The 26,125-nt window shown below is 42.8% G+C and overlaps 3 protein-coding genes and 1 long non-coding RNA gene across 9 annotated transcripts in view; 2 read left to right on the top strand and 2 right to left on the bottom strand.

Annotated features, from left to right (window-relative positions):
* The window catches only part of LOC111267019 (uncharacterized), a 42,170-nt gene extending 32,702 nt beyond the window's left edge, over window positions 1-9,468 (top strand). The window contains exons 1-7 of one of the 2 annotated variants that reach the window (XM_022844965.2): window positions 1,583-2,364; window positions 2,939-3,100; window positions 3,289-4,572; window positions 4,804-5,078; window positions 5,257-5,909; window positions 6,263-6,634; window positions 6,861-9,468. In XM_022844965.2, the coding sequence (XP_022700700.1) occupies window positions 2,357-2,364; window positions 2,939-3,100; window positions 3,289-4,572; window positions 4,804-5,078; window positions 5,257-5,909; window positions 6,263-6,634; window positions 6,861-7,019 (2,913 nt within the window). In that variant the 5' untranslated portion in view covers window positions 1,583-2,356 and the 3' untranslated portion in view covers window positions 7,020-9,468. Of the gene's footprint in view, window positions 1-1,582; window positions 2,365-2,938; window positions 3,101-3,288; window positions 4,573-4,803; window positions 5,079-5,256; window positions 5,910-6,262; window positions 6,635-6,860 lie in introns of those variants that run through there. The other variant, XM_086971178.1, reaches the window with a different exon arrangement.
* Window positions 9,469-10,038: 570 nt separating this feature from the next.
* LysRS (Lysyl-tRNA synthetase) lies at window positions 10,039-14,872 on the bottom strand. The gene is made up of 3 exons (XM_022844967.2): window positions 14,740-14,872; window positions 12,842-13,137; window positions 10,039-12,409 (listed from the first exon to the last, which is right to left on the bottom strand). The coding sequence occupies exons 1-3, from the start codon at window positions 14,747-14,749 to the stop codon at window positions 10,997-10,999; spliced, it is 1,719 nt and encodes a 572-aa protein (XP_022700702.1). The 5' UTR covers window positions 14,750-14,872; the 3' UTR covers window positions 10,039-10,996.
* Window positions 14,740-26,079, bottom strand: LOC111267017 (RNA polymerase II-associated protein 1). 5 transcript variants are annotated; one of them, XM_022844961.2, is made up of 23 exons: window positions 25,885-26,073; window positions 25,667-25,710; window positions 25,246-25,531; window positions 24,633-24,846; window positions 24,341-24,522; window positions 23,790-24,060; window positions 23,500-23,672; window positions 23,151-23,324; window positions 22,869-23,047; window positions 22,457-22,641; window positions 22,163-22,313; window positions 21,694-21,841; window positions 21,314-21,552; window positions 19,945-20,168; window positions 19,550-19,827; window positions 19,035-19,180; window positions 18,687-18,872; window positions 18,306-18,441; window positions 17,812-17,977; window positions 17,359-17,497; window positions 16,420-16,673; window positions 15,768-16,101; window positions 14,740-15,128 (listed from the first exon to the last, which is right to left on the bottom strand). In XM_022844961.2, the coding sequence occupies exons 3-22, from the start codon at window positions 25,504-25,506 to the stop codon at window positions 16,040-16,042; spliced, it is 3,768 nt and encodes a 1,255-aa protein (XP_022700696.1). In that variant the 5' UTR covers window positions 25,507-25,531; window positions 25,667-25,710; window positions 25,885-26,073; the 3' UTR covers window positions 14,740-15,128; window positions 15,768-16,039. The 5 variants fall into 5 exon arrangements, with proteins under 5 accessions (XP_022700696.1, XP_022700698.1, XP_022700695.1 ...); XM_022844963.2 differs by having other exon boundaries at window positions 25,246-25,520; XM_022844960.2 differs by having other exon boundaries at window positions 25,667-26,073.
* Window positions 20,076-21,134, top strand: LOC111267025 (uncharacterized). Its single transcript, XR_002684376.2, has 2 exons — window positions 20,076-20,178; window positions 20,693-21,134. It is a non-coding gene; the product is annotated as an uncharacterized LOC111267025 (long non-coding RNA).
* Window positions 26,080-26,125: the final 46 nt, after the last annotated feature.

Here is a 26,125-nt window from a genome sequence, read left to right as displayed (position 1 = left end):
CGTGGCGGGCCATCTACAATGGCATGGCCAGAGCGCACCAACAACGGCAATGACGATGACCCGGAGCGTCGTGGCTCGTGTATCGTCACAGGCGTTACCAGTCATCGTCCGAATGTCCGTTAGTTTTCGTCTCATATTTGTCATCAACTTCATCTTCGTTCGTCAGCGCGTGGAGGAGCGCGAACGGACCGCGTGGAATAGCTTCGCTCCGAATTGAGCCGCACGGATGTTTGTTTGCTACACAACGTTATTGCATCAACATGCAGAGCCATTCGCTATCATCATCACTTATTCGTTCGTCATTTCTCTCTTTGCTTTCCTTCTAGCAGCAGCAGCAGCGGCAGCGGCAGCAGCAGCAGCAGCAGCAGCGCCAGCAACAACAAAATAGCAAAATCATTGTTACCCATAATCATCACAATTGTCACCATCATCAACATTAAGGACTTTGCCGTTATCGAGTAGTGACAGCTGCAACTGCCGCTTGCCGTAATCGGGATTCAACTAGAAAAAACCGTTCAGCGGATCATTCGCATCAGCGGCAGCACCAGCAAGACTAAGGGCAGAAGCACCTTCTCTAGAGAAGTCAGTGGCACACGCCGCGGCCGGCCGGCCGGCCATCGCCTCATGTGGTCTCTCTTACCATCGTCATTTTATTATATACTCCCCTCATAGTCACAGCGGCCGCCGACGCTGCTGGCCTCAAGCGGTTAGTCTGCTACGAATGAGCAAATGAACTATGGGTGACGATAAGTAGACAATTCCACGGACAACGACGAGCTAAGGACGCTCGCGACCGACGATGGGGGCAAACTTAGTGCGCGAGCGCAGTGACAGACGGGCAAACGACTGACGAACAAACAATAATGATAATAACAAAGAAAACGAGAGCCGAAATGAAGAAAACGAAACGCTGAAAAGATAAGTGCTCCTTCTGCCGTCACATTAACAATAGCATTCCACAACTATAATAGTAATATCGCTACAAATGCGATATCGGATACATATATTAATAGCAATGAATGTACATAAAATGATCACTATCACGCGATGATAAACTGAGTGAGCAGACAGGTGCGATTGCCAGGGCCATCACCACAGTGCGGTAATCTCCTGAGATGTCGCAGGGGCCCTTCGTCAGCACCTTTTGGGCTGTCTTCCGGCGTTGCCCCGAATGCGTGCCTATACGTTCGGCATTCTGATCTCGTTGGCGGCTGAACAAAGCGCTTTTTTGGTTGAAACCCAGCCGCTGTTGCGCTGACAACGGTGGCAGTGACGTGATCAGGTGGATTGGTAAACACGCTTGATGCTTTATAAGGACGGGAAGATGTTATTTGTGCTGTTTGAGATTATCCTGGGCCGCATGCACCGCATGCCTGACAAAGGGCCGCTAATAGCTACTGCGAATATGTCAACTGGTACACGGGTACTGCGATAAAAAAAAAGTCGCCGATATCTGGTTCTCGAGTGGCCAGCGGATGGTGGGACACAAAGATGAACTGGACTGCCTGATGGCTTAGTGTGACAAAGTTCGATGGAGATATTTTCAATGATAGCCATAATGGCATAGATGAACTGCGTGCGTATGTGTCTGCTATGTGTGATGGAACGTTTTTTTTTATGTAAATTAATTATACTGTCACTCAAGTTGTATTGTGTGTTTGTTCATCATTGTATGTTAAACGCCTGGGTTATGCGCGTAAAAGGCATACGAAAAGTTTACACATATATTGTTTGTCCCGTAGACAAAGTAATACCAGACAATAAGGCGGTAATCTTCAGGAAAGCATCATTTGCTACGTATGTAGATGCTGCGTGCATGTCGTGCAGCACAATTGATCTCCGAGCGAAACCAGAATTCGGACGATTACTGAAGTTAGGAGGCGCTCACCAGAATTTAAAAGGCTCCTTTACCATTCACGTCTACTGGATTACTTAGTCCTTAATCAATTCATAATAGATTGGGCTAAACGATCCGTCAAACAATGTCACTGGTAAATTGCCACGATACTGCGTCGTCGCAAATCCTCAGGTCTAGAGTTGGCAGCAGGTCAACACGACGTAACGAGATGTCCCTTGTTGCGGGTACTCGCTCGATATTTGCGGCTCGCTTAATACTCCTCGCGATGTGGTTTCCATTGTTCATTGGCCAGTAATCGTCTCACGGAAAATGTAGTAACTATCGTTTCCTCTTCGCCGGCTTAATTTGAACTGTAAACATAAGTTGTTTTATCAGCCGCGTTGAGCGATTCGCTTGTTCGTCAGACGAACGAGAGAGGATCCGACGTGCTTCGTTCGATGGGTGATCTTATCTTCATGGAGCAGGCCAAATCAAGCCCTGAAAGTGGCTCAGTGCATCATGGAAAGGTACGAATTGAATAGGTTCGGTGGTGAGCGTAATCATATGTTATTATATCAGATGGCTATCCTTAGTTATGTTTGTGTCTACCTAAAATAAGTCTCCTTTCGGGTAAACAGAGGTACGGTGATGCCTCGAACTTTAGGCAAAGACGCCTGTGGCGTTACATTGGCGTGTCGTAATTTTCACGAGATGCTACTCCACTTTTACAAGTGCGCATTGTCGAAAATCTGCGAATAATGTTCCCTCCTCTACTGGACGCACTCTGGGAAGTGTCCTCGTTTCTGTTGCCTGAAAAATTCGGCAGTCAGATTATGCAACATTATTGTAATAAAATACTGGTTAAAGTAACAAAAGAAATGGCCTGTTTGTAGCAGAATTGCGTCTACCGAAAAATGTTCCAATTTGAGACTAATTGCTAAAAAAAAAGAAAGATGGACAACCTGTCGATGGTATCCGCACAAATGCAAATTCTTCGTCAAGTACCTTCGGGGATACAGAATACATAAGGTTAAGTTGGTTCACCACGGGAGTGCCGCCAGAGTGTGTCTTGTCATTAAGTAGATCCTTTGTGCGTTTCAGCTCTCGAAGGGCCTTCACTGATCCGTCAAACCTTCAGCGGCACATTCGGCCACAAAACAGTGGACCCCGTGCCCACGCTTGTGGAGAGTGTGGCAAAACGTTTGCAACATCGAGTGGACTGAAACAACACACTCATATCCATTCCAGTGTAAAGCCTTTCAGGTGAGTTAATCAATCGTTAATCCATGACAAACATCTGTACCATTAATAATATCACTTGTTCGATATCCGGCTAATAAAAACCTTATATCGGATTACTAGCTCGGTCGATAAAGGCCACAAAGGAAGCCTGTAGCAGTCAGTTTATTCCGATGTTTTTTGTGTATTTTTATCTTTGATTCATCCGACAGATGCGAGGTGTGTCTCAAGGCGTATACGCAATTCTCCAACTTGTGCCGACATAAGCGTATGCATGCGACGTGTCGCACACAAATCAAGTGCAAGAAGTGCGGACAGAACTTCGCGACTGTTGCTTCATTGACGAAACACAAACGTTTTTGTGAGGCTCCGTCGGCAACTGATTCGCTGGCGAACTGGGACATTCCTCTAAACAACAACGACCCACTGCAGTTTTTACACAAAAGCACACTCAGCCCATTCCTGCCAATCGCCCAACTATTTCCAGTATTTTCAGGTTTCAAGCAGGAAAACTTGCAGGACCTTGTTAACAAGCTGCGCCGGGACAACGCCGACCATAAGCGTGCGCTCATCGGTAACGACTTTCTCAGTGAAGAGCACCCGGGAGACGATAATATTAACGCCATCAATCGCACTAACAACAAAGACGCCAGGGAAGAAAACGACGACGACGACGACGACGACGACGACGACGACGACGAAGAGGATTCAAGGCTGAAGTTTGAGTCGTTACACACCTTATCAGCAGGCGCCGAGCAACAGAATAAAGATTCGATCTGTGAGCTAAACAAGCGACTCTTCAAATCGGAACCGCCGAGAGACATTTACGGGGAGTCAAAGCCTTTCGTAGACCATCACCACCACCAGGTTTCGGCGGGTGACGACCACGAGAATCCTCAACAACAAATTGAGCAAAACAAGGACTTCATTAGCAGACTTAACAAAAGGCTCAAACAGGAGAGCATCATCAGCGCAGGACATCACAGTGACGACAACGATACCGGCTGCGCGAGTCTGTCAAGGCAACACCAGTTGCAGGAGGAACAGCAGCAGTTCGCTGAAACATCCGTTGACGAAGATAATAAAGATCTAATTAGCGAGCTTAACCGACAGCTCATTGAACGGCAGCGTTTAGAGATCGCAGCTGCTGCTAGCCGAAAGCGGCGTCGAGACGATCCTGTCGCTAGTCACGGAGACGACACAGACGACGAAAACGGAAAGCGGGTAAAAAAAGACTCACCGCCAGTTGAAGCTAACAACCAGTCGCAGGAAGACCAGTTTGACGGCGAAAACAAAAAGCGAGTGAAGAAAGAGTTAGCGACAGCCGAAGCCAACGATCGGTCACAAGGAGACCAGTTCGGATCGGAGGTAGAGGAAAACTCGGACGGTGAAAATTCCGACCCTGACGACGAAAACGAAGAAAATAGTGAATCAGAAGATATGGAGTTCCCGGCTGTGCGCAGCTCTCCACGAAGATCGATCTATGATAGCTACAGGTATGAAAAATAATGGAATAAATGAATATAAATATCAGTCAGAACCCAACTAGTAGTTGCAATATGCTATTGAAGCTCTTGTACGTTGTGAAACAGACAGCAGACGTGAGATGTTTAGTTTTAGGTAAACGGTTATGCCTTGGCGTGAGCCTAGCCGTTTAACCGTTGTAACTGCTCCCGTTTATCCTAGGTTTTTAAATAGCACTAAAAAGATTAATTGCATCTTTTCAGGCAATCGTCGCCAAAGCCTGCCCCCTTATGGCCTGAAGCATTGCTGAACGGATCGAGTATAGTTAGCGGGCTCGAGTCGCTCAGGAAAAGATCGAGCGACGCAGACAAATCCGTGACTTCACTGATGGCCCAGTCTGGACAGCCGCAATCAGATAAGTTTGAGGCGGCTCGTAGATCAGACGCCGAAGATGGGGAAAAAGATGACCAACCCCTTGACTTGCGCGTGTCTCACAAAAGGGACTCATCAGCTAGTCCACCTCCCTCCGATCGTCCCGGTGAGTAAATTGGTGGTAGCCTTAGCCTGCTCGCTGCCTCAGCTACGACACTGAGTAGTAAGCCAGACATCCATTTCCAAATAAAATAGATATTTGCGTTGATAGTCATGCTTTTCGCTCCTTATTTTTTCATTTTTAAAAATTGAAACTGTGACTCGATATGTTGTTTTTCTTTTAGGATCAAGTCATAGCTCCGGAGAGGGTGAAGGCGAGAGTATAGCAGACCAGGATTCGGTAGCTGACAAAAGTGAGCAAGCGGCTACCGCAAGAGGCCTTTTGACCCCACCTGCGGCACCCGCGCCACCTGCAGTGCTTCCTCCTTCCGCTGGCAATCATTCGTTACATCCGTTGCTGTTTGACCAAATAAACCTGTACAATCGGCTATCGTCCGACAAGGGCTCAGTACCACTCTTTCCCGTGCAGATGCCCTCAGATTCTGGTGCCCTATCGAATCCGCGTCTAAACACAAATATCTTTGGGCCGCTGTTCCAGAATCTCAATCTGGTGCGCGCCCAGATGGCGCAGATTGGTCAGGCGGCGAGCCATAGCCATTCAACGCCCCATAGTCCCAGCCCCCAAGGAGCGGCTACTGCCAGCCTGGAACCGACAGCTCAGAGAGGCCGCAGTCCGGCGGCGGCCGTTGGTCATACAAAGGTTAGCAAGGAGCGGTACTCGTGCAAATTCTGTGGCAAACAGTTTCCTCGTAGCGCCAATCTCACGCGGCATCTGCGCACCCACACAGGTGAACAACCCTACAAGTGCAAGTATTGCGAAAGGTCATTCAGCATATCGTCGAATCTGCAGAGACACGTTAGAAATATTCACAACAAGGTGAGCGGTGCTTTGCGTTTAGCAAATTTATCTAATAACGAGTAAATGTTATGCACACAAAGTTTCGAGAATAGTTGCATGAATTCTGTGTATTTATTTATTCTGTGTTATTTAAAATAAGGTCTGGGAACTTTTGAATTTCGCTAAAAGAAACGGGGTGCCGAACTTGATTCCAACCGAAGATTAAACTAGACGGCATGCTGATTCAGTTGTTTTAATAATAGTATCAATGGAGTGATGCTTTAATGTGGTAAGAACTTTCTCTTCTTGCGGGAAAAAAACAGCACATTTAGGTTCATGTGGTTTATCTCAAGTTCATCCTGTTCCTTCATGTCTTCCTGATTTTTTTGCAGGAAAAGCCATTCAAGTGCTCTCTTTGCGACCGCTGTTTCGGCCAACAAACCAATCTGGACCGGCATCTTAAGAAGCACGAATCCGAGCATTCTCCACCGTCGATGATAGGAATGGATTCTCCACTGAAATCCAGTCTTCAAGGCAGTCCACTAGCCGCAAACTTTGACGAGATTCGTAATTTTATCGGAAAGGTGACGTCGGGCCAGTCGATGGATATGAACAGACTCATCGCTTTGGCGGCTGCTCAGAACGTTAACCGTATGAGTCGTAGCGGGCAGGGTTCAGATCTGGATGATTCGGAAGCGATGATAGATGATGATGATGAGGAGATCGACGTCGCTGACGAACATATCACTTCAGAAAACACTCCAGTAAGTAGCCGTTTATTTATTGGACAATTAATACGAGGCTGCTAGTGAGCGACCTCCTCGGAACTGGCTAACGGACAATACTAGAAACCGTCCTAGAACCTGTGTAATTTAGAATCTTACCTATATCAGATAGGTGATGTATTTTTTTGAGTGCATCCAATCCATTTGCTCGCGGCCCCTCCTTTTTTCTTTTTCCTAACCTTTTCAATCTTTTCGTGTATGGCAGATCATTGAAGAAAAAACGGAGCTACCCTCAAGTCCTGGTACGCCGGTAAAGGAGCCAAAGAAGCTCTGGTTTCCAATAGCGAAACAGGAGGCCAGCCCTCCACCAAGCGCGGAACGTGAACACGCCCAAGTACCGGATTCGCCTTCGAACGGTATCTAGTTACTGCCTATAGCTTAGCAGCGATCACGTTCTTGCACAGCAACAATCAGCGAAAACTGCGACGGAAGAGCCAAGAGACGATATCGCCTATTACGCCCAACGTAATTTGTCCTTATGTATACGGAGGTAAAAATGGTATAGTCACTGGTGGCTAACACTAGTGCGCGCTAGTAGATCGTCGTGTTGAGCGCGTCCCACAAGCACACGAAAACGCTGAAGGCACGTAACGGAAGGACAGTGTTTGTCTTTCTTCTTTGCGAAACGAGCAACTTTGCTAGCGTAAACTTGTTTTTGTATGTTGTACATAGCCTGATCGCCGCCCCCAGACGATCTAGTCATCGACCAGCAGCCAATGACACCAAATGCTTGAAGGAAAGAAGCCTAAGGGCTAAAACCGCCACTGCGTTTGCCAGGGCATAATGGTATCTAAGGAGAAACCGCAGCGTCTGAAAGTCGGCAGAGTACCTGCCGCGCCTCGATTGCTGCCCCAGTTCATGTATGAATTGCCAGCGTCCTCTATATCGTCAATAAAACAAGCCTCAGACCATGCATTAAACAATACGGCTCAATGTGCAAAAGAGAAATAAGAGAAAGGACAAACAGAAAGTAGAGGAAGATGGAAGCTCAAGAAAGACAGAACTCAAGTAGTACCCAAGCCAGCGCCACCTTAAGCCGTGGATGCTCTGCGCTGTAGATTGCAATGTGTTGAGGAAAATGTAGAGAGGATGGATGATGTAGAAATCACGGTTGCTTAGTGTCTGTCTGAGTGAATGGCGGTCTGATCATATACTATCTCTCGTTTTGTATTCATTGAATGATAAGCTGCTAATGTATGGATAAATGAAGATGTCATAATGATAATGATGATTATGCTATTGAGTGATTGATTCATTGATTGGTGACTTGATTAATCAATTATTATGGAAAAGAACGAAAGAGCAGAGGAAATCGGACGAACAACGCGATAACTGATCACTGTTCGTTCTATATAATGATTGCTAATAATAATTATTATAATATTATTATATATACATAATGATAATAATAATAATAATAATAATAATGGTAAATGATCACGAATGGAAGACGCGCAATTCTTCCTGATTACAATTCGCGTGTCACCCGATGTTCTTCCCTTAAACCAAAGCCATTGTAAATAGATGCCGCCTTCATATCAGAGCGATTGGCGGCGCTCTTCTGTACGTTAGACTGTAGAATAGTACGTGTTAGAACCGTCCCCTAGGTAGAAAAACAAAATAAAAAAAAAAACTAAAGACGAGACACTGGCGTTAAACCACGCTTTACTTTGCCGATCTTGTGTATGATGCGATGACAACGCCAATAAGCAGAACAACAATAATGAATTTTACAGACAAAAAAGACAGTTACATACATACACACACATACACGAACATGAAAATTATAAGAATCTGAGGAGGTGTGCAGGTGCACAAACACACCGATACAGTCAGTGGCAGACATCCTTGGCCTGTTTGTCCTACCGACCAAGGCGTTTTATTACGAGGCAATTTTCTCGACAACTTCTGTTAATTTCTTGTCAGTCTGAAAAGTAGCCGCTTTGTTTCGTAAGCGTAGTTCCATGCGAATAAGGATATCATGCTCTCTCCTCACCTGCGTTTAACGGCTAGTAAAGAAGTTAGCATCGAAAGCGCAGTGATCCTATCTACCTGCGCAGCTGAGCTGCGTGTAGCCTCTACTAAATTTCGCTAAGATTATTGGTAGGATCTCAGAGCACTTAATGAGTACGTTCATTTCTTGTATACAGAGACAGTAATTTTTGGGAATCATAGATATTTATATATACATATACTATATACTCTGAATAATTATCTACTCCTCTTAGGGAATTGATAAGGTTTTTCTATTCTATGCTCGATTTCTGCAAAACCCCCCATTTCAATTATTCAGCAGTCGCAGGTTATTCGCTTTTTGCGCTAAATCTATGCGTGCCAGATCGAATCAACACAGTTTCTGAAAACGTAATGCAAGCTTAAAACTCAAGTTTAAATTGGCTTCTGAGTTCTGCTACCAACCTGGTATAGCACCACAACACGATTTACTTCAACATGGCAGGATATATGCGATCTGAGCGAACAGTGGTGCTTTGACTGCTTTTATAGGGCAAGCGCAGATCCGCCAAATGGTTATGCATTATCGTATGTCCTAGTAAAATAGGAGATTGGCTCTCTACCAGTCCCGTTGGACGGCAACCGGTCCGAGAATCAGAGCACCGAGGATGTCTACCATGACGACATACAAGAGAACTTGCGCGGGCGCTCCTACAAAACGCGCTTGTAAGCGAGACTCAATGCGAACAATCATCATAGAAAAAAGAAACAAATCGTCAACACATCATGAAAAACACGAAACATCAACATCTAGCTATGAAAGGATACTTAGCGAAATAATAAAGCAAATATAAGTTATATCAATCGTGTTTTTACTCAGTGTCTAATTTTTATCAATGCAGAATAGACAATAAATATTCAAGCCTGTCCATAGGTCTGAATTCAGCATAAGCAAGTTCCGTTTAATTTTCGTGTGCATAATCCAACATCTAAATAGGAACATGGACTTTAAATGTTAGAATGAAAGAACGTATCTTACAAAATGGCAAACGCTAGATAGTTCCCACATGGCGCCGTCACGTAACGTGCGTAGCTTGACACAAAACACTTTCGGCCGCGTAGTAGCTCTTTGTCATTGGTTTTAGGTTTTAGCTTAGGTAAAGTTTTTAGGTAAAAAAAAATCTTTAAATGGTCACTTTCTGCACATAGTACGGTTGATATTGTGAATATGATGTACACCGCAACATTCGAATAATGTGAGTAAAATAGCTAAGTAGTATATTAGTATTGTATAGTAATTTCTTACTAAACCTAGTATATTTATTTTAAAATAAGGCGATTATTCAATATACGCAATAATATAGAGTTTTATGTAAATAGAGGATGAGAAGTGTTCGGTAGATCAGCACACCTAAGAATAACAGTTACGCTCAAAAAATAATTGGTTCTCCTGTTTTATTTTTATATGGTATTTAAATTACAATAAGCTTTCGTTGAACCCAAAGTCATCTACTTCCACATATCCCAACAGTAGATACATTGCATAAATCTTTCCAGTTCTCACAATAAAGAAAAATGGAAAAGCCGCGAACAACACCAGTCCCTCCAGAACGCACCTTGTAATTTTATTCATTCTCTAACAAAAAAAGCTCAGTGAAATCGAGCACTAATTAGAAGAATGTAATGACCCAGATAGATACAACCAAACTATCATTATGTAGCTCCCCTACGATGAAACCTTCAGTCTGACATTCACGCAAGAGGTTAGCTAAAGCGTATATAGTAATTATTACCTTTAAACATTCGTATGATCTTGTCTGTTAACCGATTTACAGTGGTCACTACTTGATTACCTGAACCCCAGTCAATGTGCTACTAGATGGCTCTAAACTCCAGTTCAGTTTATTGCTGTCGCCATTTTTGTGAAATGCTCGGCCTGCTGAGGACCTCGATGAAGCAGACATTGACTATTTCTGAACTATTAACACGTTTTCATGTTTATCCGCGAAAATTCCGATTTCATTTCAATATTGCCCGGCATAGTTGTATCGTGTCGGAATCCGTGTTTCAAAAGACGAAACGATATCGACAAAACGGGTTTCCAATAAGCAACCATTTTACTCCTACTTGTTGCTCTTCGCTATAATATCAAACCCATGTGAAACACTGCTTAGAATCTGAAACCCTTAAAATGCATTGCTCTAGTAAGAATAGCTTTAGCCTCGGACGCTTCTACGCAAGACAATCACACTTGACTGTGGTGGATCTATGATCTGAAGGTTGTAGCGCTTGCAGTGCTCCCATTCCAGTGCTCTGTATAGGTTTTCAGCCTTCCCCATTCTCAATCCCTTAGTTCTTATTGACTGTGATACCCTATTACTGCTTTAATTATTGTTGTTGTGAGACATGTTCCGTGGTCGCCGACGGTCTATTGTCATCTGGTCGCATGGCGGGGAAGAGTAAAACTTCCTTGATATTGTTGGAGTTTGTCAAAAACATGACAAGCCTGTCTATACCCAGACCAAAACCGCCGGTGGGTGGCAAGCCATATTCGAGTGCCATACAGAAATTTTCGTCCACGAACATCGCTTCGTCATCACCAGCGGCTTTGTCCTTTGCCTGCTGCTCGAAGCGTTCCCGCTGTATGAGCGGATCGTTTAGCTCAGTATATGCGTTAACAATTTCCTTCTTTGCCACAAACAACTCGAATCGCTCCGTTAAGCCCTTGATCGACCGATGCCATTTAGACAACGGACTCATGATCTCTGGATGGTCGAGAATGAACGTCGGGTTGATGCATTGCACCTCGAGAAACTCACCTACGAGTTTATCTAATAAACGAGCTGTTGTACGCGGTGCAGAACACTCGACTTCGCGCTTTACGCAGATGTCTGACAGAAGCTTGTTCGTTTCCGCTGTGTGGAACTGGTCGGGAGCTGGCAGCTGCATACCTAACGCCTTCTCGAGGTCAGGTAACATGTGAATTCGCCGGAATGGCGGGGTAAAGTCGATTTCGAACTCGGTGCCATCGACTTGCGTGTACTTTACCTTGTATCCGCCAGTAATCTCGTACACCAATTGAGAAATCATCTTTTCAGTGATCACTGCGAGATCGTTGTAATCGGCGTAAGCCATATAGAACTCGCAGGTGGTAAACTCAGGATTATGAGTCAGATCAATACCTTCGTTTCGGAACTGACGACCGATCTCATAGACGCGATCAAGGCCGCCTACGACGAGCATTTTATGGTACAACTCAGGCGCAACCCGCATGTACAGATCCATATCCAGCTCATTGTGGTGCGTCATAAAAGGTTTGGCGGCCGCTCCTCCGGCGATCATATTCATCATAGGCGTTTCAACCTCGAGGAAGCCCAGCGAGTCGAGGAATTTACGTACAAAGTTGACGACCTTGGCGCGCACAATAAACTTCTGCCGGGTCGAATCGTTTATAATGAGGTCAAGATAGCGTTGCCGATAGCGAGTCTCTTGATTTTTCAGACCGTAATGAAGATGTGGCAACATATGAAGGCATGGCGACAACAACTCCATATGGACGGGGATAATGGAGAGCTCACCCTTTTTGGTCTTGCCTGGATGACCCTGCACACCAACAATATCGCCACGACGTAATTTACTATGGATCTTATAAAAAGCTTCTTCGTTCTCATAATACGATAGATTGGCCATCACCTGAATCTTGGATCCTTCGCCTCGCAAATCGTAGAAGATAAGTTTTTGGCTGGATTCTCGCTTGGCATGACAACGACCGGCCAAAGACAACTTGACATCAGTGAGCACCTGTTGGTTCAGCGGAAAGAAAAACATCAACCAAATCAAAGTTATTTAATACTAAATTGCGTTAAACATTATAGCATGCACTTGCTTGTTATGCCAAGAATTTTATTAGAGAGCACCGAAGTAGGTCATTGAAGTCAAAGTAAAAGGCGAACCATTAGATTTGTCAATATTTGTATCAAATAGTAATGAAGATTTTTACGGTACACTCCGTTAATGGGTCATCTTCACTTATCACTAATTTCAGCTCTCGCTGATGAAATAATGACTGCAGACATTTGTACTGCAATTCTATCGCGCAGCAAAAAGGTTTAAGGCACGATGTGGAAGACATTTATTTTGCCTGTTTTTTTCACTTTTTCATTATTAAAAAAGGACATTTATTAAATCATACTAAGTATTTAGTTTTTATGTAAATTATAGCAAATTACACACCTGGCCAGGCTCAAGATGGTTGTACTTGTCGATGAAATTCTGCAGGGAAATGTCGACATGGAACTTGTGCGGATATGGATGCTCACCCTGGAGTTTCATTTGGGCCACGGCCATCATTCGCAATTTGAAAAACTCACCAGCGTCCATTTCCTCCTCATCTACTTCGCGTTCCTGCGCGGAGGATTCTGGCTTGTGTTTGACCACACCTTTTAGTTGGGCGGCATTTTTTTCTGCCTTCTCTTTTGCCTTCTGCTCAGCCTTCATGCGGCGTTTCAGCTCATTCTTCGAAATTTTATCTGTACAAAAGTAACAAGAATCAATTGAACATACAATAGTCATAAAAGATAAATAAACTTATAATTATGGTGAATATTACTGGTGCTGTTTTTATGGGCAACTCTTGTTGTGTTAGAATTCATGGTTTGGTGGTTTGACGTCTGAATTTGTTCTTTTTAGTCCGGCGGAGCTTGAAATTTAATAACTAGCAGACGAAGCTGGACTGATAAATTCTCCAGTCCTTTACAAACTTGTGACTGAAAATTGGTTAAACTTACCTTAGGAGAAATGAGATTAGACGAAAAAATATTTCAGTCTCGAAAATTAGGTCCAAATGACCAGCTTTTTGTTATTCAAAAGCCACGGCTCTGCGAAATTTATCGAAGGTTGATGAAGACATTAGGCGAAAAACCTTAAGAGAACGCATAGTATGCGACTGGCTTACGTGTTTCAGCAACGAAGATCAGAATTTTGAAAACCAGCAAATAAATGACCCCCAGTCGGGACCTGAAGAACAAGAACGCATCGCTGCAATCATGGAGGCCTTTCAAAAAACATAGTTTAGAGTCTAAGAGTTGTAGGCTAAATTGGCGCATCACAAGTAACATGCTATAGAATTATAGCTCAAACACTGAAGATGCGGGAACTTTCTAGAAGATAGGATAGCCCGTGATTTAGGCCAGTTAGAAATGGATGTAGTACTCCACGGACGATTTGCAGAACTTCAATCAACAAGCATACTTATATATACTCATAGACAAGGTTTGGTTCGATCTCTATCGCTAGCCGGAAATGCGAGTAAAGGGCCTCGATCTGAAGAGCAATCGAGTTCGGTGGCAGTGTCGAGTTATGTTCAGACGTCAAATGATGGTGGTACTTTCAACGGGAATCAGGGGCATTATCTACCGTAAAATAATCGCTGAAAATGAAAGATTGAAAGCCGCTATTTTGAGGTTCTCAATAGACATATAGACCTCTACCACGACAATCAAAAGCACGCAGTATGATTGCTTAATGGCAAGATTAGACTTCATCGCCATGCTTCCTTTACTTACCGGATTGAGCAAAGGAATGTCAAATGTTGGCTTTAGCTTGTTTGTTTTCGCGACCTAAGTTTTTGTGATTACAGGGGTTGCCATGTCTCAAAAATTTTAGTAACTACTGGCGAACATATCCCACTACGGATATGCTTTGAGAAGTCATAGGTACGTAAATTGCATATGAAAATACAAATGGTCGGTGTAGGACTCTTCTGAAGCTACCAGGGCGTTGGGAAAAGTGTGTAAAAAAGAAGAAGTACCCCTAACACATATAATAAAACAAAAAGAATATAATAAAAAATTACATTCTATCCCATTTATTCAAAACGTATTCAGTATCAGTTCCCTATATACTACTTCTGCGAAAAAAAGAACGTATGACTATTACGAACATTATATGACTATTTCCGAATATCTAATGTTCATACTCAGGGTAAAGACGGAGATGCTAACCGGATGGCATCTGTTTTAGCCATTATTGAACAGAGTATAGATGTTAAACTTGCATCAGATACTAGTTTAAATAGTGTAGTGGTGTCTGTGAATGCGGGTTTCGATTACGGGGCATAACATTATACGCACCTTCACTCATTTCGCGGCCGGGCAAAGAACTCCAAGTGCGCCGGCAAAGACTCCTTGTCGGTCGTTGACAAAAGCGCAAAGGTGTTAGAGCTTCGCTTCGACGCTCGATAAAAGTTGGACTCAGTCGAATAGTACGGAGAATTGCCTGGCGTAACGTCTTGAAGCCTTAAACAGGACAATGAAGAGGAACAGCCTGGCCAACTGACCAGTTCTTTAACGAGCCAACGTTCCTTTCACTATTCCGTATCGAGCCAACAGCCAAAGGACTCAATTATTAGAACACGAGTTGTAGCCTAATGTTGGTAAATACGGCAGGGCGGTAAATTCCAACCAAGTGATGTTTTAGCGGGCATCAACCGATCGAGCGCACGTTCGCCGCATCGCGTAGGCTACTGGGGAAGAAATGACAACCGGTTAACAAATAGAACGGCGGTACAGTACAACGGTGTGAGATTGTATATTACCGTGTTTCACTAACAGCAATCAATTAGTTAGGACGCAATAAACTAATTAAGTTTACGCGAGAGAGGTGTTCCATAGGTAACGTGCAGTCATATAATGAACAGATCCATATTAGTTATACAGTAATAAAACGTTTTGTGAAATTTCGACGACACGTAAAAACATCGAATCCCGAGTGGAATGTGTGCAGTTTCTACATGCCGTATTTTATACACAATACATTGTAAAAAGAACAGACTGATTTGAGTATTGTCGAATTCGGGAAGAAAATGAAACTTCAAGTTGAATTGTCAATAGGAACTCGGTCGAATTGTACAGATAAAGAGTGACTGCAACGACTTGTCTCTTTGTAAGTGTTTTGCGTTCTTAGGATTTCAAAGCTGCCAATAGATCCCTACGTGAATGAGTCGTATAAAAAAGGTTGCTCTAAGTATATGAAATGGAATTCAAAAAAGTATTCCGTCGATTAGAAATCGACGTTAGGCAGCGTTATGTTTGTTAATCCAGTTACTAAGGTGCGGCAAGAGAAAAAAAACAACATAATTCGACGTCTTTTTTCAACATACCCCAAAAAGCTGTGGTATTTCGGTTTTCCCATCCGCTGTTGAAGGAATAAAATCAAGTACAAGATGCGTGTTTATAGGGATTAGTTTATCATTGTTTTATTTGCTCTGAGTTTACACTCCAGTAATATTTCAATATTGTTTATATTATAGTAAAGATCCTTTTCCATAATGAAGCGATTTAGATCATATGTAGCATAGGTTTTCTAAGTATGTAAATCCTTGCTCGTTGATTCAATCGCGGAGTCTGGCTTTTCTCTCACGCAGACTTAGTACTATGATATATGATGCTTCAGCATCATATAGAGAAATGGATTTCGTTTTTCAATCACCGTCTCTGCAAATCAGTGGATGGAACGTGTTAAATACGGTTGAGAGTCCTTTTTTTTTTTCTCTGAAACCATTGACTAACTGTGTAGAATCTTCGTATGCATTCAGGCAAAAACAAAACGGAAACGTATTAAAAAGTCCAAACTAACATGCTGTTACGTTCCCTTTATTTAATCACTGTCGTCTGGTACTCTATATGGTATTATAGAAAAGCATGTATCTGCATTAGTCTGCAGGATTCGCATTATGTGCTCTCCTAGAGGTTCTAAATCCTCAACGATAAAATAAATCTATCTTGATGAAAATAGTTGCATTAAAAACATACGTGAATTGAGGGCACATCTGTAGGCAAGAAGCAGACTTTCATCAGTTTCTTTTGGCTCGAGAAAACGCTTAACTGGTAAGCCAAGCAAACCGTCTTCAGCTAACGATATACAGCGAAGCAGTGCCGCGTGTTCCGTGAACAGGAGCCGCCGCAGGTCCGCGTGGTAACATCGTTGTTGGGGTAAAAGGAGGTAGGCAGAGAACACGGCATCGCTGTATGAACACGCTTCGAACTGCCCCACGAGCGATGAATAACTGAAAGAATATACGCGGGAAAAGAATTCGATGCGACCTACATTTTAGTCTGACCGACGCCGGTGGCAAAGGGGTCCTTACACAGGAAATTTAATTAAGGAGACTATACCGGGGTAATGCATATATATATATATGTATATATAGGGACATTACTATAATAGGCGTAATAGTCAAGAAGCCTTTAGACTCTTGAGGTGCACTTAGCGATGAAGTGGATGATTTTCTGTATGCACGCGCTGAGAACAATAGCCAGCTAAGTAATGTGATACGGTGAACATGTCTCTCATGTTTCAAGGGCAAACAAATTATATTTCTATACATATCTGGGTGAACAGATAAGGTATTTGGAGGTGGTTTACGTTTCACCTTATACGCCTCTCCTGCATATAAGCTTTACGTGTTTGATATTCGGCTTTATATAGGTGCGCCATATACTGTCTAATGATAATTCCTGCTTGGGTATTCACCGAATTCCACTAAAATGTCATAACGGTTTTATGTTCGCGGGAATTCGTCTGGCCCGAACTAAAAGCCTGCTTTTTTAAAAAAATCCGACCTCGAAATTTGGAACAATAAAGTTTAGGTCAGCTTGCTACGTAGAAAAACTATCTATAGAGTAGTTCATGTAAACAATGAAACGTCCACAGCTCATAATCATGCCAAACGGTACGACGGGATTACTTACAAATCAGTAAATGCAGGCAATCCCTCCCAGTAAAAGTTGACGGAGTCAAATGCGCATTGCGTACTGTTAGGAACGAGCAGCAGCGAGAAGAGTGTTGCGAGCATGCTATTTAGGTTATGGTCGAGGAAGCTTTCACAATCTGAAAGTGATTTCATGGAAACGCTGCTGTGGCTGTTACTTTTATTGACTTTTATTCAACTAAACGTGTGCATTTGTATTATCATTAGGCCTGCATTCGTACTATTTATTCGGATATTTTATGCGACATCTTTTGCCCTATCTCCCTCTCTTTTGCCCTTTTGCTCGTATCACAGCTCAAAGTAGTTAACGACTTAATCCAATACCTATTGCCTTCGTTCAATAGACTGGTGGCAATTGCCTAAAAATTGCCTAGTGATGAAGTTAACAAGTACGATACATGTTGTTAAAAAAGATATCTGGCCTACAACGCACCGACCACGAAGACGGATGCCAGCCGAACGAAATTGACTAGCGGTGGAAGACGCTTTGTCATTACATTCGAATAGCTGGTGAGGATGAGAGCCGCTTGAAGGGTTCGCTGTAGCCACAGAACATGTAGTGCGATGGTATCAGCATCGTCGCCATTTTCCAATGCCTCCTGCAGTGTCAAAAAAACACGAACAAGCTTTGTCAGAGGCAATGAATAAAGAATCAAGCTTTCCACATCCAAGCATAGTTTCTGCGTAAATTAAGGTTCGAAGAAAAGTGCGCGAGTGCACACTCTATTTCTCTATATCGTAATGAAACCGTTTTAGTCACGTAAAGGGCTAGTGAATGTTCGTAGAATTGCAAATTCTACGTATAATACCCTATTACGTTTCAAACTTTCTTAGTGCAGTAACTGAGAATGTCAAATATTATATATATATATATATATATATTAGTTTTTTTCTGGCTTCGTTCTCGGTGTAACAAACAACACGCACTGAATCAGGCTGGCGTGTTTTGGTTCTAGTCGTCTCAGCGTATAGTAGTCGAAGTGGCAGGTACATCCAGTCTGAGGGTAATAGACCTGTTGTGAATAGATACTCGCACTGAGAACTTTTGGACGGATGAGGTTCCCTGTAACCAGAAGGTCATATAATAGCCGAAGCTAAAATTCAGTAAAAAAAAACACTAGATAAACTTATTTTTGCACCTTTTAAGCATCTAACGCCGTACGCCAACTCAGAAATTGGAAATCGTAATAGATATAAACGGTTAATATATGTACATGGGTGACTATTTAAGAGGCACATAAAGACCTTCCATCTTTGTCACTAATACATAGACCAATGGCTTCGTTTCGTACCCACCGGAATACTCACAGGAATCGCGCGTCAATAATGCCACGCATGAAGTAGATCATATCTTCTGCTGTCTGTAAGATGTCGTCGATTCCTGTCACAGCTTCCTGAAGAAGCTCAGTATAAGTTCGAACCTGCTCACCGGAAGCACTGATAGGCGTCTGTTGCTTCAAACTCAAATTGGCCATTCTTGAAATAGAAATATCGCTGGAAGCAGAGACATCGATAGGCAGAGCAGTTCAATATATCTTCACTGCTATAAAATCGAACCTATTAACTTCTATTTAATTAGAAATCAAACCATTTATGACCAGCCGCACAATCATACGACAAGTTATAATAACTAAGTAAAAGAAATGAAGTAAGTACCTGTAGCAAGTTCGGTTGAAAATGACTCGTTTTAATAGGTGGCTGATCGAGGCACTTTGATCAGGACTCAACAATGGAATAATTGTCAGGGCAGCATTTCTAAATATTTCCATATCTAAGCTTTCTGCTTTGACATTATCCTTTTGCTGAAATACAAAAAATGTCAATGCTGATATATATATATATATATATATATATATATATAATGCTATTAAGACTGCTATAAATGGCCTGCTAATCTTAGGGACACGTTGTGGTTTAGGTTCGAATCCGGGCATACACAGACTTCGTTTTATGCTGGGAGCCACCCATCTGATGGAATGCCCTAACGGTGATACCGGATCTAAAACTCGAAACACAAAAGCCATCGAATGTAATACACTAGTCACGTACAAAGTTATCACTGCCTGTAGTCTGGCGATTTTTCTGTATTACGTATTAGTGCTACGCATCTACCTTACTAAAAGTATTTACGAAATGCTGAAATTGGCCACCATTGCTATAAGAAAACACACCTTTACACGCTTCGTTTCTAATGCAACTCGAAGTCTTACAATGCGATACAGGAGAGATACCTCTGCACGCCCGAACCAAAGACACACAGGTAGGTTTTGAAATGGAAGCGAATTCACCTCTGTCAAATACGTGATCAAAGGGTCTGCGCAGAGGAGCCGCCAGCCGAGATCTATCGCTCCTTCAAGCTCATTACTTTGCACTGCACTCCATACTAGGTAGGCGATCGAGTTCAATAAAAAGACCGGACTACGTTCGTTAACCGTTGGAATTACAGTCTCTGTAATAACGCAACGTAAAAAGAAACAGGTTAAAAGAATTGTTTTTCTTAAAAAGAAACGTTAAACACATTATTTTTTGCCGCCTAGCTAATGACAATATGAAAAAATATATTTACCGGTACCGAACGGAATGGCATACAGACTTGGGAGCGCAGGAACGTCCCTTTTAGAACTGAGCCCTCCCGTATCTGCTTTGAATGACATGGTGAGCACTGAAGAAACCTTCATGACATCGAACAGGGCGGCCCATCGAGGTCCTTCAGCCAAACGACGAAGAGCGGTGCTTACGGTATTGAGTTCAACTTCACGCGGCCAGTGGACATGTGCATCTGCCAGAAACCTGACGACAGGTAAACAGAATGTATCGCTAATTATAGCCTTGAAAATTTTAAGGGTGTCGTTTCGCACATGTACCGGGAATACTGATTTCATTATAATGATCATCTAAAAATACATGGTTAATTGTGAAATATCAAATGTTACGGTTCGTTGTCGACGGTATCGTTTCTTGGTGTAATGAGAACAAACAAGTAAATATTTTAACGTTTGATACAGGTGTGAACGATTGCTTCGTACGAACAGTCGTGAGCGAGGCATGTCTATTCCCAATTTCAAACTCGCACCACCTAGATGTCACAAAAATAGATGCTTCTAGATATCACTCTGCTTTGTGCCCCTGTTACAGATTGCCTACTTGTACAAATGACAGTGATTTCAAAGAACACACAGTACGTCAACCCAGATCTACGAGGATCTTAATAAATAGCATTTTAAGGTAACAAACAAATATAAATCGTAGGCATATTTTAGCCTAAAAAAATTCCTGCATCTATGCTCCCTAACAAACCTATTCTTTTATCAAAGCGACTGTGTTGTTTTACAGTGTGAGCGTCCCACTCAAAAATAGCACGTCAACGTCATTAGAAAAGGTTAAAAAATGTTTCCTTTGAAGACTTTGCTTGGAGTGTGCACTTGGAAGAGACACAATGCAATTTGTCTTCTATCGAATCGCCCTCGCAGCGGCAGCGGCAGCAGCAAAATATCCAATTGTACCAATTTGGAATCTGAAAAATCGCTACTTCAGTATTCGAAATACTGACGTTCCGTTCAGCAGGAGGCAAAAGCTTGAACCCATAAAGGATGTGTAAGCAAGAAGAATAGAATATCCAGAAGGCTCTACAAGAACGACCCTCCTGCTAATTGCATAAGTAGTGCTTTAGTTTTTGAAGATAAACCATTTCCGTGGATACTTTCATACCATATAAATATTAGAAAGCTGCGTTTAAAATAAAAATTGCACAAAATAGACTATGGTCTCTACAGTTCATTGCAGAGCATCTGTCGCTTAACTACTCAAAATGGGCCATTTTCATATTAGCGCTATACCAGCTCTTATAAGAGTATCTTACTGCCAAAAAGCTGCTGAAACCAACAAGATATTGTCGGATTGAACAGTATGCTTGAACATGTTAGAACACTCCTTACCTTAAAGCTACAGCCAGTGTAGACATGGCGGTTATTCGAAGCTCGCCTTCTTCGCAAAGCTCGTTCAACCACCGCACAGCGATTGCGACTATGGCCTGTGTGTGAGATGCCACGGCTTGCCACTCGTCTTCGTCCCGTGACACAATCTGTTTCAGCCGGGCATGGGTGCAAGCCATCAAGCATGAAGCATAGTCCAAGTCGAACAACTGAAGATCACCCGTCGTGGGCCGCAATGAAACCTAAATAACAGGGTTAATGAATTCAACGAGAAATACACTCAAGCGGCTTTAGGATCCCCCGTCATCAAGCTCTTGGCTAAAAACATTGCCTCTGTAAGTCTTTTAAAATGGTAATCTCGTCGGATGCTTCGTAGGTTTTACCTGTTGACCGAAGTTCAGCTGACGTAGAATTACAGGTGAAAGGTTGTCGAAGAAATCTGCAGAAAGGCCGTGCCGAAGAAGAATACGGAAAAGCCGGAGACTCTCCAGCTGTAGTTGTAGGACTTCTCGACGAGGAAGCTTTGGCTCGCTGTATGCAACAGTACCATAAAAATAAAAAACAATAAGAACTAAATATCGCATCATTCAATGCCCATAGTGCTTTAAGAAGTGCAAATCACGGCATATAATCCCTAGGTAGTTAAAACAAGTATGCCAAACTCCTGGCGAACGGCTGATTATATAGCCAGCCTTTCAAAGAGTGCTGGAAAAAATATATGCCTAAGTCGTGATGCTTTATATAACAATTTTACGCTGAAAAATCTCAGCCGGCTACCGATACTGGATAACGAAAGATAACTGTAAAAAAAAACAAGAAATTCTGCTTCCGTATGTCGCTTTTCCAACATACTTAACATCGATGCTTAAATAGATTCCAATAGTCCGATCAAGACTGTGTTCGACTAGCAGGCTGGCTGCTGTGAGCCTAGAGGACGCACAAAGCACCCGTATTAACTTCAACGCTTGTGCTAACGGAATCCCCCCGCTCGAAGCTAATTTACCTGCAAGCAAAATAGATTTTCAGTTGCGTAGCAATATTATTCAGTTCTCATTCTCTTAGTATATAGTATCATAAAATAATACCGAATTTAAGTAGTAGCATGCTCGTTGACAAAAAAACCTACGAAACGAATGATGCACGTACCATGTAGTAGTCGCGGGGTGTTCCATCCGAACATGGGAAGATACTCGGTCACGATAAAACTGCATAGTCGGGGACACTTCGCAATCCGTTCAGCGGCTTCAGGCGAATGTCTTGCAATGCGGATCAACGACCCCAGCGCAGCACCAACCGCTCCCGTATCAGGCTGGCAAACTTCCAATAAATATCTGAAGAACAACAGATATATATGCATGACCTATCCATTATAATTGCAGCAATAGAAGTGAAGACTTGCACGCAAAATAATCACTTTTCAACCGCCTAGTAGAATAATATCATAAGGCCGTTCACGATACAGCATGCAAAACTACCTTCTTCAAATAGTTGTATGTTTACCCGCAGTGTGTATGATCACGTATGGTGTGATTTATCCGTACGCCAAATAAATAAATACCTGATTCTAGCAAGAATGTCCATACGTAATAGTCCGCGCACGATATCACAAGATGCAAGCTGTTCATCAGTCAGCTCGCGCGATGCTTCGGCCGTCGACTCTTTCGACCCAAATACCTTTAAGGCTGGTCGCATATAAGGCTCTTCGTCTACCCAACTATGAATGAGGTCAAGGCACGCCTGGAAACAGACCATATTAGCGCATACAATTAGTACTTTTACAGAAGGTTGATGGCTGTCATCTATATTATAGGTCAAGCAAGATGGGTCGGGGAATAAATACCTCGTCGTATGGTGAAACCAGCAACGCGAAAGTTGTTTTAAGTGCTTCGGACACCTGCGAGGCAGCCTGGTCGTCGAGAGACACCCGGAGCAGACTCACGAAACCGCAAGCCAGCAAGCTCTCTAATAACTCCGGCCCCGAAGGAAAACAGCGGTCATAGTTGCCACTGTGGTGCTAAAATTCGATAACGAGATAGCAAGACGTGCAATTTTCGTTTGAATCACAACGAAACCAGAGAACGGTACTCTTTTTTAATATTGCATTCGGAGAGAGAACTCTATTATTCTACGACGTCTGTGGTTTCGATCAACCATATATAAGGCATAGTTTACTTTGTAAGTCTACTCACGTTGTTGAGAATATTGGCGAGAACCTGTAGGGCAAGGATTCGTTGTGAAGGGACTGCCGATGCAAGGAGTGTCATGAGCTCCTGCACGGTATAACCGGCTCTTTCAGGCTCTTCTCCATGATGATGCAGGGCATGCTGTGTCGGTACGTCGAGGTCTGCTGGCAGTATTCGACCTTTATGATAAGAGTGAAGATGAGCTTTATTAACTGTCGTATATTAACGTATCGAATATGTGATTTATATTCAAGTAATCAAATAGTCTCTAGCGGCCACTCAATTACGATATGTACCTTGTAAATCGAAACGGCAAGTAAATACAGCCTTTCTCTTATTTTCACTTAGCGCCCTATCGCTATCCGTCTTTTTATTGGTGATGGCCGACGGTGAAGGTAACAATGTCATCCACGCTAGTTTATCTTTCTCGACCCGGGCCATTCCGGGATACTGCGCCATCGCAGACGGCTCCAGTGGCAGTTCGCTCTCGACGAATTCGGCCGTGCTCGGTGCATCCCTGGGTGTGGGGCTGGGTTTCATTAGGTCCGACAAAACGGCGTCATCCAACTAAATTAGCGTTCGAAATAATAGTCAAAAACAAATGTTTTAACTTAATTAAAACGTTAATTAAAGTGATTTCTAGAATGCAGGTTCATAGAATAATACACATAGAAATAAGGAAAAATAGCGAGTATTTTATTAAGACCACGCTTAACTAAACAGGCCACAGATTAAAACGTAATAATGATTCACATCAAGTTTAATCTCAATTTTAAATTTTTCCCGATCAAACTCAACTTGTATCTAATAGCATTAATTGTTTTTCAATGTTGTGCTCACTACTGACCTGCGACCCACCCGTGATAATTTTCTTAACGTTAGTTCGAGGACGAGCTCTCTTCTCACGCAAAAATTGTACCAGCTTTGGGTCTAGACGAGCAAGTAGCTCCCTTTGTGCGTCTGCAATTTCGTCAGGGGTCATTTTTGACACCTTTGCCTGATTCTCCTTCTCGATTTGTTCGTATTCCCCTGCAGTAATTCGGTAAAATCGTTAAATGAGATTTTAGTATAATGTATACAGTTACTACAGCACATGTTTTATAAGGACTTCTGAATTTAGATGAGGAAAAGAGGCTTACTGTCGATTTCTTCCGGGGTTTGCAATCCCTGCGCAACGCTGGGTGGCGCCAGTGGCCCAAGACTCTGCATAAATAGGCTAGGTTTTGAATCTGCTGTGCCCTTTGCGATAGTAGAATTGGCAACAACCATCCTTCGAGTGGCCTTCGGAAAGGACTCGACGCTTTTTTCAAGTTTTGGTACTTCTGGTACGTAAATGGCGGTACCTGGCTTCTCCTACAAATCACAGAAAAGCGAAATTAATTGTATCCGGCGAGGAATGGCTTTATCTTTTAACGTAAGGCTATCGGAACCTTTTCGAGTCTTTGCACCAGTGGATGGCCCTAGTAAATTAGCACAGCATCTAAATTGAACGTGATCATATGTAATTAATTGGGTAATAAAGATCCCCAAAAAACTTCTAACCACCCGAAATAAAACCTGGATGCTTGAGCTTATAATTCCGATATTTGGATCGTACCTGCTACTCAAATCGAACTACTTCAGTTGGTAGGCTTTTCTTGTAAGTAATCGTAGTATGTAAGACGTACTGCAGATAAATCATCTTATATAAAACTCTTAAGGTCTTAATATTATAATACATGCTAAAATTGAGGTCTATATGGGTCTACTTGCGACAATATTTTGTAACAATGGTGGCGTAGAAGATGTGTTCACAGATAAGGGGATCTGTGCACGTCCTTCATCACGTTCGCGTCGAAAGCGAGATTTTTGACGGGGTTCTGCACTGCCAACGCCTGGATCATAACCAGTTTCCGGCGCCGCGGGCCTTTTCTGCAGTGTTACCGATGCTCTCGATCGAGACGCTAGAAACTTTTCTTGCTCCCTCTCGAGGTCCTCAACATCTTCATAGGCTTTCGGACGATCGATATTCATTGCTGATGATGGATCTAACGAACATCTTGTAAAGGAACATTTTAGATATATTATACTTATGGAGAACGTGTCCTTTTATATGTGTCTTCTTAAACGCACTAGCTGTGTACTACTATAGATGATAATGGAACACTAAATCGATCTGAACTGTTTAACTTACCCAAATTATCTATCGCGATAAGGGCCCGGGTTGATATATTCCAACTGTAAAAAGAAGATACCTCTCATTGGTTTTTTATTTTTCAAGCCTAATGCGCTTTTAATCATGCCAACGATGCGATTTCACATAACAGTCAATCACAAAAAACCGCATGCCAGTCAGATGTTCTTTGTCGGTTTCGGCGTTCGAATGTTTTCTCACTGCCCACAGTTACTCACAGAACGACGACGATGATGTAATGCTATTAGCAATACAGCCCATAGGTTTTGTACATCCATATGGGTGAATTATATCTTCTCGACATACAACTCTGTGAGAGTGATCTTGTTCATGGTAACGATCAGTAGCAATCACAAGAAAACATCCGAGATTAGCGCTATCCACAGCTAAGGGTTCTTTTCGGGACTCCGTTATGAAAAGCGATCTCATGGCATCGATAAAAGCATAGAAGCTAAGAGC

This window comes from Varroa jacobsoni, unplaced genomic scaffold (genome assembly GCF_002532875.2).
Source record: "Varroa jacobsoni isolate VJ856 unplaced genomic scaffold, vjacob_1.0 scaffold_1141, whole genome shotgun sequence".
NCBI lineage: Eukaryota > Metazoa > Arthropoda > Arachnida > Mesostigmata > Varroidae > Varroa > Varroa jacobsoni.
Note: the sequence above shows the minus strand (reverse complement) of the source record. Positions and strands in the feature narration are given on the sequence as shown.

Coding starts and splice junctions, on each gene's coding strand:
- LOC111267017 (XM_022844960.2), bottom strand. CDS start 25,506: ATGAATATCGATCGTCCGAAAGCCTATGAAGATGTTGAGGACCTCGAG. Junction 23,048..23,150: donor TGGTTTCACCATACGACGAG/GTATTTATTCCC, acceptor GTCTGTTTCCAG/GCGTGCCTTGACCTCATTCA. Junction 18,873..19,034: donor TTCAACCGAACTTGCTACAG/GTACTTACTTCA, acceptor CTCTGCTTCCAG/CGATATTTCTATTTCAAGAA.
- LysRS (XM_022844967.2), bottom strand. Junction 12,410..12,841: donor ACCATCTTGAGCCTGGCCAG/GTGTGTAATTTG, acceptor CTGAACCAACAG/GTGCTCACTGATGTCAAGTT.